The sequence below is a fragment of the Lissotriton vulgaris genome, chromosome 6 (assembly GCF_964263255.1).
Source record: "Lissotriton vulgaris chromosome 6, aLisVul1.2, whole genome shotgun sequence".
NCBI classification, from domain to species: Eukaryota; Metazoa; Chordata; class Amphibia; order Caudata; family Salamandridae; genus Lissotriton; species Lissotriton vulgaris.
The window spans coordinates 812053781-812070957 of NC_141694.1; the positions used below are offsets into that span (position 1 = coordinate 812053781).

At 42.1% G+C, this 17177-nt stretch overlaps 1 protein-coding gene across 1 annotated transcript in view; it reads right to left on the reverse strand.

Moving 5' to 3' along the window:
* Positions 1–842: 842 nt before the first annotated feature.
* The window catches only part of MTR (5-methyltetrahydrofolate-homocysteine methyltransferase), a 585842-nt gene continuing 569507 nt past the window's right edge, over positions 843–17177 (reverse strand). The window contains exons 32-33 of the mRNA XM_086926839.1: positions 15912–16024; positions 843–1125 (exon numbers count right to left, since the gene is read on the reverse strand). Of these exons, the coding sequence (XP_086782965.1) occupies positions 1036–1125; positions 15912–16024 (203 nt within the window). The 3' untranslated portion in view covers positions 843–1035. The remainder of the gene's footprint in view (positions 1126–15911; positions 16025–17177) is intronic.

Here is a 17177-nt window from a genome sequence, read left to right on the forward strand (position 1 = left end):
TGGAGGCCAGATATTTGCAGCATATTGATATGATCACATCCCTCCCATGTGCTGGAAGTTTACCTGCGAAGTGGAGGTCCCAGACAGGTCTGAGTAGCAGCTAACACAAGCCCAGTGTAAGTACTGATCCATAAAGACCAACAGTTCAGGTGAACCCTCTGTGGCATGAACTGAGAGCAGACGTAAAGAATTATTATTGAAAAGTGCATGGTACACTTCTGCATGTCACAAAACAACATACAAAAGTTTGGAAACACAAAAAGGAGAAAGCTGCAACAACTAAAACTGAATCTAGAACTACAATGTAATAAGGACTTGGCCAGTTAAGTAAAAAATTCATGGGCTCCCTCAATTTGGTGCATGGAGATTTAACAAAAGCCAAACAGTGGTTCTGTACCAAACGCTGAGAATGGAGCCAGTAGAAGAAACCTTTGTTTGCCAAATTAAAAAATACATTTGTACACGACGAACAGTTTGGCTACTTATAACTAAACAAAAGCCTTTTAACAAGGAGGTTGCGAATAGTATTAGAAAATATGTTTGGCCAGCAGTGAGAATGTTTCACATAAACGTCAGCACAGACACCCTTCACTCTTGGATAGACAATAAGAGGTTCAATTCGGCATCTGGTCACTTGTAGTATTTTCTTACATCTCAGAACTATGCTGGCATCTGGTTTTCCAGTGTTCCGGTGACAATTGACCTATTGTTTAATTTTAAAGAAATCTACATACAAGAAATAAAACGTTGCCTCCAACAGAACCTCCTTTAAATAAGACTGCTCTGTCACCTTAATTGTAAGTATGTGTACAAGGCAAACAAATGACAATATTAAGTGATATTTCGTGAAAATCTTAAAACCATTATTGAAATTTTAAATTGCAATTAATAAGTAATGGTATTTGAGTAAAATCATCAGCAAGGATATTACAAAACATTTTTTTTAAATTTAAATAGCAGTTGTTGAAGATAAAATACAGTATGTTGCTGTGTTTTTTTTACATCGTAAAAAAAATGAAATGGGAAAAGAGTTTTCTATTCCTCTGGATCATAGCTCAAAATGGGTCCCAGCCATTTCTCCACTTCAGTCACCGGCATACCTTTCCTCAAGGCATAATCATCAACCTGAAGGGGAAAAGAACAAATCTTGGTGTTAGCTGCACACTGACCACAGACTATCAGTACATCGAAATCAGATTTTATTAATTAAGCCTGGATTGGTAATTATCATTAGCAGTGCATTCAACACCTCGTACAGAATGTAGGATTATCTTGCAAGTTCACATTTAAAACTCTTTGAAGGAGACATGAACAGGATGCGGACTAAGCGGATGCTGGTCAAATAACAAGCATCTGCAATGCAAGAGGGCTCGCATTTACGCGTTTGAGCTATTTGGCATTGTAAATGACAATGCCATTTATTTATGTTTTGGTTTTTAAAACATAAATAAAAGGCATTGTCATTTAGAATACCAATAGCTTAAGCTTTCGCAAATGCGAGACCTGTTGCATTCCAAATGCTTGTTTAAAAGTGTGTGTGTGTGGTGGGGGTTGCAAACAGAAGGTAGCAGAAGGAACACAGACTGGGAGGATGCGGAGAAGCAAAACCGAGGGTGCCGGTGCGGGGAAGCAAAACTGATGGCACGATGGGGTAAGGGGCAGAGCGGGCATAGGGAAGCAAACAATAGACAGAGCAATGTGGAGGGCAAGGGGAGAAAAGCAAATGAGTGAGCGCAACGTTACTAGGGGCAAAGCACACCCTTTACAGGTAATCTGAGCCGAGGAGCAGAGCACAGCGAGCTGCCACTTTAGAACTGGAGAACTGCTCAGTACAGCAATCCAATACCTTCCGGTCGGGTTCGTGCGTGTGGTTGCGGGAGTGCGTGTCCAAAGAGACAGTGGCAGCCAAAGAGTTTCTTTCTTTTTTGAATCCATATCACAAATTGAGAAAAGAGAGTAGGAACCCTTTGTTGAAGTCACGATTTATCGCAAGTGAGTGGAGTAGCAAACCTAAAGCATATTTATGTTTAACATAAATGTTTGTTCAGAAAATAAACACGCCATATCTAGCGGAATTTACATCAGGCACCTTTGACCTCCCTAAAGGCATCGCTGTGCTGCCCCCTTCTGTCTCCCATGGCCCCTGAAGAGGTCCCCGTTTGCTACGAGTTAAACAAGCCGGTGGTCACAATTGCGCATGAGAGCCCCTCCTGCAGTAAGAGAAACTCATTAAAGAAAATAGTGCTTATACACTAAAGAAGACGTACTGTTAAACAACCAAAGTAAAAGGGCCAGTCCTCATTGGAGGTTACATTTTAAGACAAGGTGGTACTAAGGAGGTACTAACAAGTCTAATAACAAATCAGAAGCCAGCATTTACGAAGGACAAGGACACAAGCCATTGACAAATATGGGCTAAGAGTGGGCGGGCTTCAAGTACATACTCCAATACAGCATGGCTCGCAGAGCAGCGCATGTGCTGCCCAGACTCGACCTAAAAAACAGAGCTGACTCCGAAGTAACAACACTGAAGACCAAATTCTATCGTAAGCATCGAAAGTAGAGGCAACCCTGTCACATGATGTAGAGGTGTAGCTCATCACCACAGCCGAGCATGGACCCTCCTGTTGAACACTGACAAGCAACATTGCTTGTTCCTTTGTCGGGATGTCGGGAAAACAAAGGCTCAGAGGTCCTGGACCGCGAACAGCAGAATCAACCAGCTGCAGGTGGCGGTAAGCAGATCCGTTCACTGACACAGGTGGCTCAGCGAACATGGGCATAGAGTCCATCTCCATTTATAAGACACTTCATGTGTAGCACACCACTCTAGAATGCCTCACAAGATCCTAAGCAGCAAATATCAGTGTCTGTGACAAACCATTACTATGTTGGGACTATCGACCATGAAAAGTTCATTCATCGCTGGAGAGCCACATTCGCCCCGATTGGGCAAGCATGGAGGGGCCGTTTTGGGGAAAATCAACAGCCTGCAGCCCAAGGAGACAAAAAGTTGGAGAGGCAACAAAACAGGGTTAGATTAGGGTAAAAAATAGGCACCTTGCAGCCCGAAAAAAGTGGCCCACATTTGCGGATTGCGCCTTTACGCAAAACACTACTTAAGTGTTTTAAATATTTGGCAAAGAAGGTATGTTCTCTAAAAGTTACATGTTTTCTGAACTTTACAAAGATAAACATTTTTTAATATTGTCGGGACTCTTTGTGCATGGATTATTTCACAATGGTGAACCACACCTGAATCTAAGTGAGGCCACTTCTGCTCAGGCCCCTACCCCTGTTCAATCTGCGTACATTAATGGGCTGGCTCAGCGAGAGACTGGGAATCACACCTCCGCCCCATTGGTAAAAGGGTACAGAGGTCCATCTGCATTCGGAATGGCTGCTCAAAACCCGACTGGGCCACTGACGGTATCCGGACAGCACAGGCACAGCCCAAATAAGTTGCCTCGCTACCCAAAAAAGAAGCCTACAGCTGCAACTCAGAAACGGCCCGTGGGCCGAGTACCCGCCTTACCAATCCTACCCTGGAGGTAAACTAGGAACAAGAGCTTACGTCTCCTGTGCATACGGGAACCCTGAAGCAAGAAGAATGGGTTATGACAACGCCGTTGCTCGGATTCCAAGCTGGAGGTAGGTGATGCCCTCAATTTGTAACGGTGTGTCGCTTCGCCACACTTGAGTAACTCTCAAGAAACTTAACACCTAGGTGGAAATAGGCACAGAATGGAATCTTCAGATCATTCAGGAGGATTTCTGGGATTGGTAAAGCTTCCGTTTCATAGGGATCATGTCAGCTCACAATGAGTCGAACAGGAGTTGCAAACAGAAAGTAGCTACCAACATCTGGGAGTAGGAGCCCTAAAAGTGGAATTTTACCATGTTTAAGGGAGTAAGCACTAGCACTTTAGCACTGGTTGGCAGTGGTAAAGTGCACAGAGTCCTAATGCCAAAACAAATGAGTTCAGAAAACAAGAAGGGTGACAGCAAAAAGTTTAAAGGAACACCACACCCATGATGTCAGGTCTAACACAGGGTCAATATGAGAATAAGCTGGAGCAAGTCAGAAAGAAGAGATTGATAGACAGAAAAAGGAAAGTAAGAAGAAATACTGAATGGAAGGAAGGGTGAAAGAAAAGGAGGAAGGGTGATTGGAAGAATGGTTGGATGAGTGCGTAGGTGAGTGAGTAGATGGATGAGTGAGTGAATGGACAGTGGATGGATACATAAAAAGGAAGGCAGAGCAAACGGAAATCGGAGAGTGTGGACAGATGGATAGATGCTGACTGGCTTTATTGATGATGGGTAGGTCAAAGGATGGAAATATGGGAGGATGGAGGTATGGATGTATGTATAGAAGAGGGATGTGTGAATGGATGGATGGATTGATGTAATGGCTGATGAATGTGATGGGGACAAATTAAATGATTGGGTGACAGAATGGTGGAACAGTTAGTATTAGCGGGAGGAAGAGTGAAAGAATTAATGGATAGATGATTGGATGGAAGAGAAAAGGGAGGTCTTTTTAGGGAGGTTTGGGCTTGCTTACTTTCTTTGCTTTCTTGGTGTCATCAGAACTTTGGTTCAAAGTGGGGTTTTTTTCCGGCTACTCCCTTGCATGCAAGGCAAGGCAGTAACTGGGAGCCACCTTACAGCAGCAACAATAATGAGGGAGGAAGTGTGTGAGGTGAGTGTTTAATGGGGGAGCTATTGAAATATTAAAACTTGGACAGGTTGACAAGACCTTTAGCTAACTAAAGGGGTAAAGAAACATTTAAAGTGGTATCAGGGGACAAATTAACACAAGACTGATGGATAAAACAGAATACTAGCTCTCTAAATAAGACAGATATGGGGGCTAACAAAACAACATGTCAGCTGGACACCAAACCAAAGATGTTGGTTAAGTCATACATATAATGCTTGAGAAAGTCGGTGGCACACTTCCCCGAGTACTATCAGTAACTGTATGACGAACCCCATGGAAGCAATGGATTATGATATAATTCTGGATGAGGAGAAAGTTTTACAATTACCCATAAATAATTGTGAGCCACTGAAACTTCAATTAAAATAGGGAATTAAAATTTGCCTAAGGAGACTAAAATCAACAAATGAACAGGGCCAGATGGATTTGTCACCTTTTCCAACAGGACAACTGTTCTTACTTGATCGGGATTTCTCACCAATTTGTTTAACCACTTTAGTATGTCAGACAATGCCACACTTATCATGCTAGAAGCAGTAGTCCCCATTATTTCTAAACTGGGTATGGATGTAATGTTTTGTGGCTTATACAGAGTGACAATTCTGAGAGGGCAACACTTTTACCAAGATTTTGTCTTAAAAACATGAGACTATTACAGACCATCTGACCAGTGCATCTTTTTTTAGAAGACAGGGAGTGTAAGGTAAAATGAAAAACAGGTCCATTTTATCGGTCATGTTTGTAAATAAATCAGGAGGATCAGAGAACTGCGCTGTGGAAAAAGTGTTTAAGAGGGCGAACAGGTTTACATTAATACACATTTGACACTGAAGAACAAGTTGCTTACTTTAAGCAAAGCTCTTTTTTGTGGATACTCTATCTCATCACAGATTCCTCACCTTTAGACTAGTCCTCAGGTGCTAGAATTGATCTGGAAACTTGTTATAGCAGTGCTCCCGCAAACCGCTAGGTGGCATCATGCTGCCCCACGTACACGTCATTCTGCCCCCGGAAGTGAAGAGCCGCATATAAGCAACACCCCTGCGTGCCAACTTCAGTTTCTTGCTAGGCTCTTTCCACACCCCTGGACGTAGAGCACAAAACAAATGTCGGCATTAGTATGAAGATCAATCATTTGGATGCCAAAAAGAGACCATTCCACAGTATGGGGATGAGGGAGGCTAGTGCGGATTCTGCGGTTAGATAAAATATCTACCAGAAATAGTGTTATCAAAGTTAAATAACTTGTTCTTCTGATGGATTCTTCTAACTGCAGAGCCCTCACTTTTAGAATAGGTAGATGTGGTGCAATCGATGTAGAAAAACTAAGCTCTTTTAGCATCTAGCTGACAAAGTTTCTCTTCCTGCAATGGGTGAGGTGGGTCAAAGAAAATGGAAGAGTGATGGATTGTCCAACATTAAAAACAGTTACAACTTTAGGCAGATAAAGCTGACTTAGTCGCCATATTCTGGCAAGTCCTCCTTCAACAGTTAGTTCCTGAGGTAGGGGAAGACTAGAATGACTAACCATCGAAGATGTGCTGTGACCCCCGCTATACAAGATCAGGTAGTTCCTCTAGAGTGGTTTATTAGACCCTATATTGAGTAGAATCAGCCTTTTTTGACTGTGTGTATCCCGGGTATACTAGTGGTCAAATCGTGATGACCTCACACACCTGGTATGGAGTCATGCTTCATCATAGGGTGCTACTCGTCAAGCCAGTACTGCAATGCCTGACGTGCAAGCGGGCTCTTTTTCGGAGATCTTTTGATCTGTTTAACGCTGCAAGATAAGTGCATGTAAAGGGAGATGATGGGAGTGATATAAAAGGTGCAAGGGAATCCAGAAAAGCTTTAACCCGGTTAGGATCCCGTGACACGCTAAAATCCAGCGGTGCTATCTAAGGGTGATTATGTACCCTAATAGCTATCATGTGCGAACAGTAAATGTAATGGGGTCGACATGTTTCATGCCTTATTTGCCAGAACGGTCAGACGGCATTTCTTCAGGACCTAGACATTACCTACCCTATGTATTCATTTCCAGGGGTCAGTACATTTAACTTGTACCCTCTAGAGGCCAGAGATACTGCACCTATTTCGATGCAGTGGGGATGGTTCCACCTATATACATATAAGGGAGAGAAAGAAGTTTGCGTTTCATTGAATAAAGAGACCAAATGTTCAAGCCCCGTGACCCTTTATAACCTTATTCCTCCCTCCCTACAAAGGGTCACAGGGATTGAACATTTGGTCTCTTTATTCAATCGAACACAAACTGCCTGTTTAAATGGAAGGTTTTTCGAGGGAAAGAATGAAAGTCAGATACCAATGGAAATAGCGGGCTAACAAATGGCTTAAGCCGATGTTAAACTTGTGTCGGGGGATTGAGTTTGAGAGGGTCACGGGGATCTGATACCTGGTCTCTTTAATTAAATTGAATGTGAACTGGCTGTTTGAGCTTAAAATGTTATATGCGCAAGATTTAATACAGAGTAACGTTGCTATAGCAGTTAATGGCACAAAGTAGTAATGATATATTTTTTGTAATTGTTGATTCACAGTTACCCCTAACGAAGGGCTGACATCAGCCCGAAATGCATTGCGTTCCGAATAAAAGTTTGCTGCTCTGAACTATGCTTTGTATTTTGGATTGTATTCACAAAGCGGTCCGGTTGGGCACATGTCATTATGAGAAGTTTCCAAAATGCAACATGTTAGATATGTGGATCAGAAAAACGAGATACAAATTTGGCAAACATTGTGGTTAAAATTAAATGAATGGAGAACATGGTCAAATGGAGAAATAGTGGTTGGATTTGGTATCCACTTCATGCAGTGCGACTGGGAGTGGAACGTGAATTTCACGCTCCCCACAGGATTGTACTAATGATAGTGCATTCAGGGCAAGGCACGGCCCAGTTCCGCACGCAAACTGCAAAGCATAATAAGAAAATGGATTAAACAAAATAGAGTACATTGCCAGAAATACAGTGCGCATACCACCACTTCATGATGTTTCAATTTAATTGCCCCCGTTGGTTTTGCACCCAAAATAAAGTAAGACTGCATTAATGGATGCTTGAGATCAAAAACTCCACATATGGGAAAACAGCGAGTTCTAAGCAGCATTCAAGATGGTGGTAACAGGAGAAAAAACATACAGATTGGTTGTGGCCATTTAACGTGGAATAATGTGGCATTTTGCGCACATGCATCAAGTCCAGATTCATGCTCAGCGTCAGCACAGATTATTTCAGGCGCAATTAGGCGCATTATGGGCATTGTAGTGCACAGAGTTAATCTACAGAAGTCAGGTGGTTAATTTGTCGATAGGGGAAGGGGGTGGAGCATGTGAGGATTAAAAGAGTGGTAATAGAGGGTCTATTATACAGGAGGGAACAACAACTCGAGGCGCATGCTGAGCGTTGAGCAGATTGTAGAATGAGCAGGTATGTGGGCGGATTAGAACGGGTTATAATTGACGGGTGTAAAACATTTTGTGTGAAGGGCGAGTGCATTAGGAAAAGCATGAAAGTTACATCTATTTCAAATGGTTCATGCCATTGCCCTGGAGAGGGAGGAATAAGGTTACAAAGGGTCACGGGGATTGAACATTTGGTCTCTTTATTCAATTAAACGTGAACTGCCTGTTTAAAGGGAAGGTTTTTCGAGGGAAAGAATGAAAAAGTCAGATACCAATGGAAATAGCGGGCTAACAAATGGCTTAAGCCGATGTTAAACTTGTGTCGGGGGATTGAGTTTGAGAGGGTCACGGGGATCTGATACCTGGTCTCTTTATTGAATTGAATGTGAACTGCCTGTTTGAGCTTAAAATGTTATATGCGCAAGATTGAATACAGAGTAATGTTGCTATAGCAGTTAATGGCACAACGTAGTAATTATATATTTTTTGTAATTGTTGATTCACAGTTACCCCTGACGAAGGGCTGACATCAGCCCGAAATGCATTGGGTTCCGAATAAAAGTTTGATGCTCTGAAGTATCCTTTGTACTTTGGATTGCATTCACGAAGAGGTCCGGATAGGCACACGCCAATATGAGAAGTTTCCAAAAGGCAACATGTTAGATATGTGGATCAGGAAAACAAGATAATAATTTGGCAAACATTGTGGTTAAAATTAAATGAATGGAGAACATGGTCAAATGGAGAAATAGTGGTTGAATTTGGTATCCACTTCATGCAGTGCGACGGAGTGGAACGTGAATTTCACGCCCCCACAGGATTGTTTGCTTGGAAGGACATACTAAAGTCTTTTTGCAGCTGCTCCAGCTGGAGGGTCAGGGCACTATGCCGAATGGGTGGTAGTGGTAACGCCTACCATAGCCACAGAGGGCACAAAACTGTCTCAGCAGAGCAGACAAACCCAGGGAACACGCTGTGGACTTGCTATCCTTGAATTGTTCAAGGGCCAAATCTGCTTTCTCAACAAACAAACAGGAGCAGTCAAAGGGCATGTCCATTAAGGAGGATTGAATATCCCGGAGAAGTCTTTAACCTCATCTAGGTGTGATAACTGAGTGCCACACTGGTACGGATTATCTGGTCGAGGCACTTGTTTGTGCTAGCCCACAGTAGATCACAAAGTTTGCTGCACTGCAATTGTGTTCAATCGCTTGATTGAGAGGGACTCTGTGGACTTCAGGCACAGCAAGTAAAGCTGGGGCTACTGTGTCCTAAAGTGGAGGCGCAAGGGACAGCTAGCCTTGGCGGAGCGCAAGGCAAGGCCGGTAAAGCAAATTATGCTCTTGGCGAATGCCTCAAAGTGCTTTGATTCACGGTCCAGGAGGGGGTTGGGAAGGCATTCAGATTAATCCTGCCATTTAAGGCCTGTATCACCAAGCCCTCAGGTGTCAGATGTTGAGTCAAAAAAGCTGGGTCGTAAATGGTGCAGCGATAGCGCCAAGCTATTTGTCTTTCACTGATGATCTAGAGCATTGCTTTACGAATGCAGCTAGCAGGGCGTCTGTTAGGGCCTCGTTAAAAGGTAGTATAGATTCAGTAAGTGTCTGGTCTGTTTGTAAGGCCTTTGTTTACCTTACCTCCATTGTTGATAGTTGTACATCAAGATTCTCAGCTGCTCTCCACATTATGACTGCAAAGTAGGCACTGTGCTGAGTGGCAACACCAGGGTTTGTAACCATACCAGTGTCTACAGAAATGTCCAGACCACTAGCATCTTGCATTCTTCATACCAGTTGTCCTCTGCTTATTAAGCGATTAACACCTCCCCATCATCTTAACTGTCATCATCTGTGTTTATTAAAACAAGTTTGTGAATGACTTAGACCCTGCCACGAGGCAAGGACAAAGTGCCTGAATCCAATGGGTTGCCCGAAGGCTGTGGCCCAGTGGGTCAGGGCGCGGCCTCGTCGAGGTCAAGACTAGTCAAGCTCAGTAGTCAAAGGGCATGACGGTATGAGCCTTCTACGGCGACGGCATCAGTCTCAATGCATGATGGTCCAACGCAGGCACCAGAACCAAAGTCAGCACCGAAACCAGTGCAAAATTCGAAGGAGATTGAAGAATCCAGCTAGCACAGAAGACAAACCCTCAGTGGATATTCAGCTAGAGGTCCTTGCCGTTCCTTGTGTCTTTTAAGAACAACAGAAGGAGCCAGTTGGGTGCCAACAAGGTGCAACATGGTCTTGTGGAAGGCCTCAATCTGTTGCAGCATAGCCAATTAACACAGAAACTTAGCTGAATCAGGACGAGACTCGTAATACCGTGCAAAGGTATTCAACATCAGAGGCTTGGTGACACTACTGCAACTTCTCTGGAGATCAAGAGTAGTATAAAGGGGCGAGCCCTGCTTGATCTTCTTATGCTTCTCTTTTGACTTACATAATGACTTCAACTGCGATGATGACCTGTGGCAGGAATGACTTCAGAAGCAGGAATGGGACCTTCCTTTCAACCTCAACTGGTCATGGCGCGGAGTCTTTAGACATTTGGCAACATATAGCTTCACTTCACAGTCCCATATAGCATGAAAATGTATCTCAGTTCAGTCGTTGCAGGCCCTGGAATTGTGTTCCGACACCAAAGGCATAACGCATGAGGATCCAGCAAAGCCATTGGTTAGTGAAATTCCTTTGAAGGTTTTAAACCTGTAGTTTTGGGAGGTGACATTGTTCCCTTGCACACTGGATTTAGGGTCATTTAAAAAAAAAAGCAAGTCGTATTTATGCGGTTCTGCATGTAACTTCTGGAATGGAACAATGGTGTTGCAGAGCCGCATTACACCATCTATTGGCACAGAGTGGTACTGTTGAAAAGTTTCCATATCAATCCTGACGAAATATTCAACGTGTGAGGAATATAGGGTTACAAGTAGGCATCAGATTTTTTATTAGAACAATTGGGCTTTAGAATCTGGAAAGGGAAATGGTGACGAGTTAAAAGTACTCACAAATAAGACACAAGGCAGTTGAATGAACACATCAAGGAATGTGGCCAAAAACTACAACTATAACTGAGGGTTGCCAAGTGGGGAAATGGGTAGCTTAAAGTAAAATGCAATATTAAGTGAGTCTACAAGTGAACAATCTTGCAAATACCATACAGGTGCTATTACAGACCAGTCAAATGTAAAAAAAATGGCTAAGACATGCCTCATCTCTCCTCAACAGATGCAGGAGAAAGGGCAACATATCTCATACATGATACATCTTCTCTACTATTACTACATCTTGGAAAATAACTCCTGTAATAAATAAATATGATACTGTGGGAAGACTGGTCTATATGACCAAACTTTATAATATTTATCCTCCCATTTGCTGACACAAACCTACAACTCTCTCCAAAGAGGAGACTCAGAATGTTGGTTTCTAGCTGTCTAATTAGAGCTTCAGGTTGGGTGGAACATACTGAGGAAGCATAACAGAGTGTTGGTATTAGACACTATGAAATTTGTTATATGTAGAGAAACTATTGCATTCACTCTCCTAATACATCTAGAGAAGCATCAGCCTCAAGCATAAACATAAACTCTTCTGTGGGAGGGAAACAGCCTTTGCTACAAAGTTTTTACCTTGTATTACATTGTACATGTATTTTTTACATCGTAAAGACTGTTGGCATACAAATCTTTACCACACAAGACAAAACCACGCATTTGAGGGTAATTAAAAAGGGAGCTTGTGGGGTCCCCCCTACAATTCTAAAATGTTCAAATAGTATCAAACCTGTAAAATCAAAAGGCAATACATTAAATATATCAAAATGTATTGTATAATTTCTTAACACTAGGTGTCCGTGTTAGACTGAGACAGGATTTTTTAGAAACAGTAACCGTAGTAGAAGTATGCGTGGTAGTGGAATGTGTGGTGAAGGTGTTTGTCATGTGAGTGAATAAAAATGCGTGTGAGTGATATGGGTAGTAAAATCGGGAATGTATGTGGTGAAGTAAGGCGTGGTAATGTCAAACAACCCTGTGGGATGATGTACAATTTAAGCGGTTGTGATTTCTCCTTCAAGGTGCAGAACAAGGACAGACTGGCCGTACTGGGCATTTCCTAGAGAGGCTGGAAGGGTGGTGGGCCGGTTTCATAGAAGTGCAGTAGTTTTAAAAGCACTGCAAAGTTTCTTGTATATTCAGCATGTTTGGGCAACAATTGTTTTTTTGTGTCAATTTAACCCTGGTGATTAATGTACCTGCTGGACAGACATGAGAGTATGTCTAGTGGCAGTTTTTACTAATTTAAGGTAGTGCAGAAGGTTAATATGCCTGCTGCAGAGAAGGTGTACCATGCATATCAAAGAACAATATGTGCGTAGCTCACTGGGTTACTACTTTTGTCACAGAGATTCTTTTGTTACTGAGCAGTTCATAATTTACTAACGTAATCTAGCACTGTGAGCTATGAACTACCATCAAGGAGCTGAATGCAAGCTGCATGGTACTGGTTAGAAAGTTATGTTTTCCCAGTCTTTCATTATCCTGATGTTCCTGAAAAAAAACTTGTTTGGGCAGAACTGAATTCTTGTCATTAAAGTCAACCCTAACCACTGTGTTATGTTCTGAATCCCGAGTTTGTGCTTCTCCAGACCAAGTACTCTTAAAAAGAGCCTACAGGGATGCATGGGAATTCTACACCTTGATATCCTCTATGCCTTATGTAACATTTTGTATACACAGAATTACACATGTATGATTCATTGTCTCTGTAGGAATGTGTGATGTAAAGTGCTACGCCAACCTACAGTGATATGAGAGGTGCTATAAAACAAATACCATACATGTGAGAGAGGGGCTAAGGAAAGATTAGAGGTGCTGTTGGAGGGTGATAGTGAGGGAATCATTGAAGCGCCCAAACAAAGATTACCATATCCTGGTGCAAAGTACGATCATTTGCTATACTTTAAAAGCTAATACAAATGAATATACAATGACAAATGAGTTTTAGGATGCACCATTTTTTCCCACATTTTCTTGGGGGAAGAACCCCCCAAAATCACCCTTTGTAGTGGTCAGTATCGCTCGCTGCACTCACTATGAACTGTACGGGGGCTGGTCTGACAAAATTTGCCAGGGCTCGTTTGGGTTCCCAGTCCAGCCCTGGAGTGGAAAACGCTTTCCGCCACATCATGCTACACTAACTTCACTCCCATACGCAGAAGATGTCCTACTCCCTAAATCCCATGAGTGAAACAACTCTAAAAGATGGCAAACTATGAAAAAAAAACGTTAGTTATTTCCTCACGATGGAAAGAGAAGGCAAGGAAACAATCCCTTCAATCATTTTGGGTCCTTCTGTACTCAAGGGGATAAGATGTCAAAACCTACAAATTCCACTTGGGTAATATGGAATATGTTTTTTCCAGTTGGGTACTACAAGCTATGGGATCATAGATGCTGAAAAATAGCTTTCACATATGCAGTATGCACAATACATATGCACAAAACATCAAATATTAAAGGAAAATACTCAAGACTTAATGCGATTAATAAAAAAAAAAAAAAAACAGCGGGGAGAGCCATAGTTAGAAAGGCACAACTTGGTATTCATTAGGACCGCATTTCACAGGAAATACGGTCTTCCACTCTACACCCTCCATATTCCTTGAAGACAATAAACTCCCATCAAGTCCATTTAGGGCTAAGGATACTTGTTTTTTTTTAATCATTAGTTTTTAAGAGCCTATAATTTACACAAAAACGTAACTCATCCCACTTTTCAAGTATATGAAAAAACAGACAATACCGGGGACTCTGAGTGTTGAAAAAAAGTAATTTGCTAAAAGCTAACTAAAGCACTTACAAAGGTATGTTTTTTCTGCTTCCATAAGAGTAGACACTCTGCTTCATGCTAACTGACCAGTGTTAAAGTGATCTATCTAGAGGGCAAATTCTTTTTGTGGTAGCAGGGTATTTGCCTTCCCTTTGTTGAACAAGTCTGAAGAGCCCTTGTATACCTCAGAATTTACCAGCATGTCTTTGGTGCTGGAGTGATTGATTCTATAAGGCGCGAGTGAATAAGACATTTACAGGAACTTCTTAGAAGTCAATGTGAGAAGTTCTTGTGACACACTCAAAAAGAATATAGTGTGTTGAAATAATACTTCTAAAATTGTTCTAGGTTATGCAAACTAGAATGTCTAGAAACAGTAAAACAGATATGTCTACGACATCTTTGAAGTGACTGATAAAAAGGCTTTTATTAACCCAGATAAGAAGTTAATCTCTCTGAAGCAAATTCAAGTTGAAGGCAACTCTTTGGGCATTGCAGCACTACCCTGCAGATACAGTACTACTTCGGGAATAAGAGCAGAGAAATTCTGACCATCCCCTGGCACTCACAGCCCATAATGTTTATGTTTCCAACAGAAAGGTTTAAGGGAACATTGGATAATGTTAATGAAAAGCCAGGATTTCAGAACCATCATGGACTAACCTGTGCTCCTTGAATGACATTTTCAGAGGTGAACACAGCTACACAATTGAGTGAATGCAACAGGTAGGAAATGCACTGTAGTTAAAGGGATGGAGAATCCCACTAATCTAATAACAAATGTGTACCTATCTGGATACTGAACATTTTTGCATGCATCTGAGCTACTTACTTGCCGGAGAGCTACCTGTCTTGTTTTGGTTCCAATTGGATTACAGGCCTTTTGAAGAAACAGTCTTACACTCCACCAGACATTATACCTAGGGCCCTTCAAGACATTCAGCGTATCACTTTGTGCTTTGGGACAACCTTGCTCTGACCCAAAGTGCATGTAAGCCATATAAGAATCTTCATGAATCCTAGAGCTGTTGATTCTGGGTGAAGTGATAGAAGCAGAGCTGAAACTGTAAAAAGGACCACAGGTGTTGGTTTTGGAACTAAAACCAAACTGGACGAAATCCCCAAAGCTTGGAATTGCTACAACATGTGAAAGACGGAAGAATGGAAATCTCTTTCAAAGTCCCAAAGTACTTATGTCAGGTGCCGTAAAAGGAATAAAGAAGAACAAATAACAGACGGTTCAAATGCATAGGCTTGCTCCTTAAGATAGCTATGCAAGTGGTGCATTTCATGCAGATTTTAATATTTTGAAATCACTGACTGGGCTCTGTTCACTTTACATATTTTGGGAGAAGGTTGTAAATAATAAAACAAAATAAATGTAAGTCTGGCTCAGCATAATGCAATTAATGATACAGGATCTTATTTAGAGTTTAGCGATTGAGACGCTACATCAAAATGCGTCATATATCCCATCTGCTGTATTACAAGGCCATTTGTCATAATGCACCTGAAATAGGGTGGACAGGATATCTGTCATGTTTGTAACAGAATATACTGCCTGCCAATCTCTAAATAAAGCCCATAGCTTCTATATCTTTTACTTGAGAAAAAAGTATTCGATTGTGTAATGGTGTTAATGCAATGTGTAAAGACTTGTCGATTTGGTCATATAAAGTTATTTTATGTAGCCAAAGCATACATTGTCAACAATTACACACCTTGTTAAAGTTACCCATAAGATGTTTTTTTTTTCGTTTGGTTACATAAATAGATAGAATATCAGTGCTGAACAAAGTGCAATATTTGGGGTTCGTCGGAGAATAGTGAGCTACAGAGGTATTAGTACATCACTGACAAAATATATTAACATGTAGCTAGAAGTAGCTATGTTTTTAGATTACCAATTTATGTGGAAGACAATTACCTGATCCTTTGAAATTTTACCAACAGCAAAGTATTTGGACTTTGGGTTGGAGAAATAGAGACCAGATACTGCAGCAGCCGGTGTCATTGCCAGGGACTCCGTTAACACAATGCCTATAAAAGATGATGGAAAGGAGACTGGTGAGGGTACAACAAAACATTTCAGATATTTAATGCATGAAATTTATGGAAATTATATACATTTTGCTGGATATGCAAAAAAGTGAATTTCAGCTGAATGTGAATAGTGACCTGAGGAACAAATGACTTATGTTTAGTAACCATATTTTGGATTCATATATTCCTCTGCAGAGTCATCACTTTTTTGAAAGAGCGCCCAGATACCAAGTGGCTACATAAGAGGTGTTGGAGTGGGTCTGGAACTCGAGCACCACAACTGTGCACCTGTGAAGCTGGATGTGATTATACAACAAAATAAGCACTAGGTGATCAAATTTCCAGAAACGAAAATCGCTCTCCATTCAACAATCATACTAGAAACTCATAAAGGAATTTTCATTGCTGCTGGTAAGAGGGTCACCAGGACCACGAAAATACGAGCAAAAAATATAAAATTGACACTTGTCAAGTGGAGGGCTATACAAGCTGCATCCCCATTGTGAACAAAACATCCTTGCAGAGACAACTGATACCTACTTAAAGTTCACAATATTTAGCCTGGAAGGTAACAAGAGTCAGTCCCCAGCAGAGCACCAAACTGGGCCTAATATTATGCTCCAGATCCCATCATCAAAATAAAATGAGTTCAGGGAGGCTTCTCCATCATTCGCAAAGATCAACAACCTGGAGAAAACATTAAGGGCCTGATTAAGAGTTTGGCGGTCCCACAGCGGATGGTGCAACGCGCTGTCCGCTGTGGGACTGCCAAACCTGTGGTGAGACCGCCTGTCAGATCAGGAGTTTTTTCCTGGTCTGGCGGGCGGTGTTGCATTGGTCTGAGAGCGGCGGTCTGTCAGGCTCATAAAAGAGCCTAACAGGCAGACTGCCTCTCTCAGACCGCCGACAGCACCTTCTTGCAAGGTGTGGCATACATGCCACACCATGCAGGAACTGGGGGTGCATATTTACAGGGGGCACAACATGTGCCTCCCTGCATGCACCTCCAGGCCCAGAGGCACAAGGGGCCAGTTAGAGCCCCTTTTGTTGCCTCACCGCCATGAGAAGGCTGGCATTGTCGCACCACCAGCATATTACTTCCTCTGACCACTGCGAGACCGCTGCGGGATCCTGGATCCCCAGACGTTGC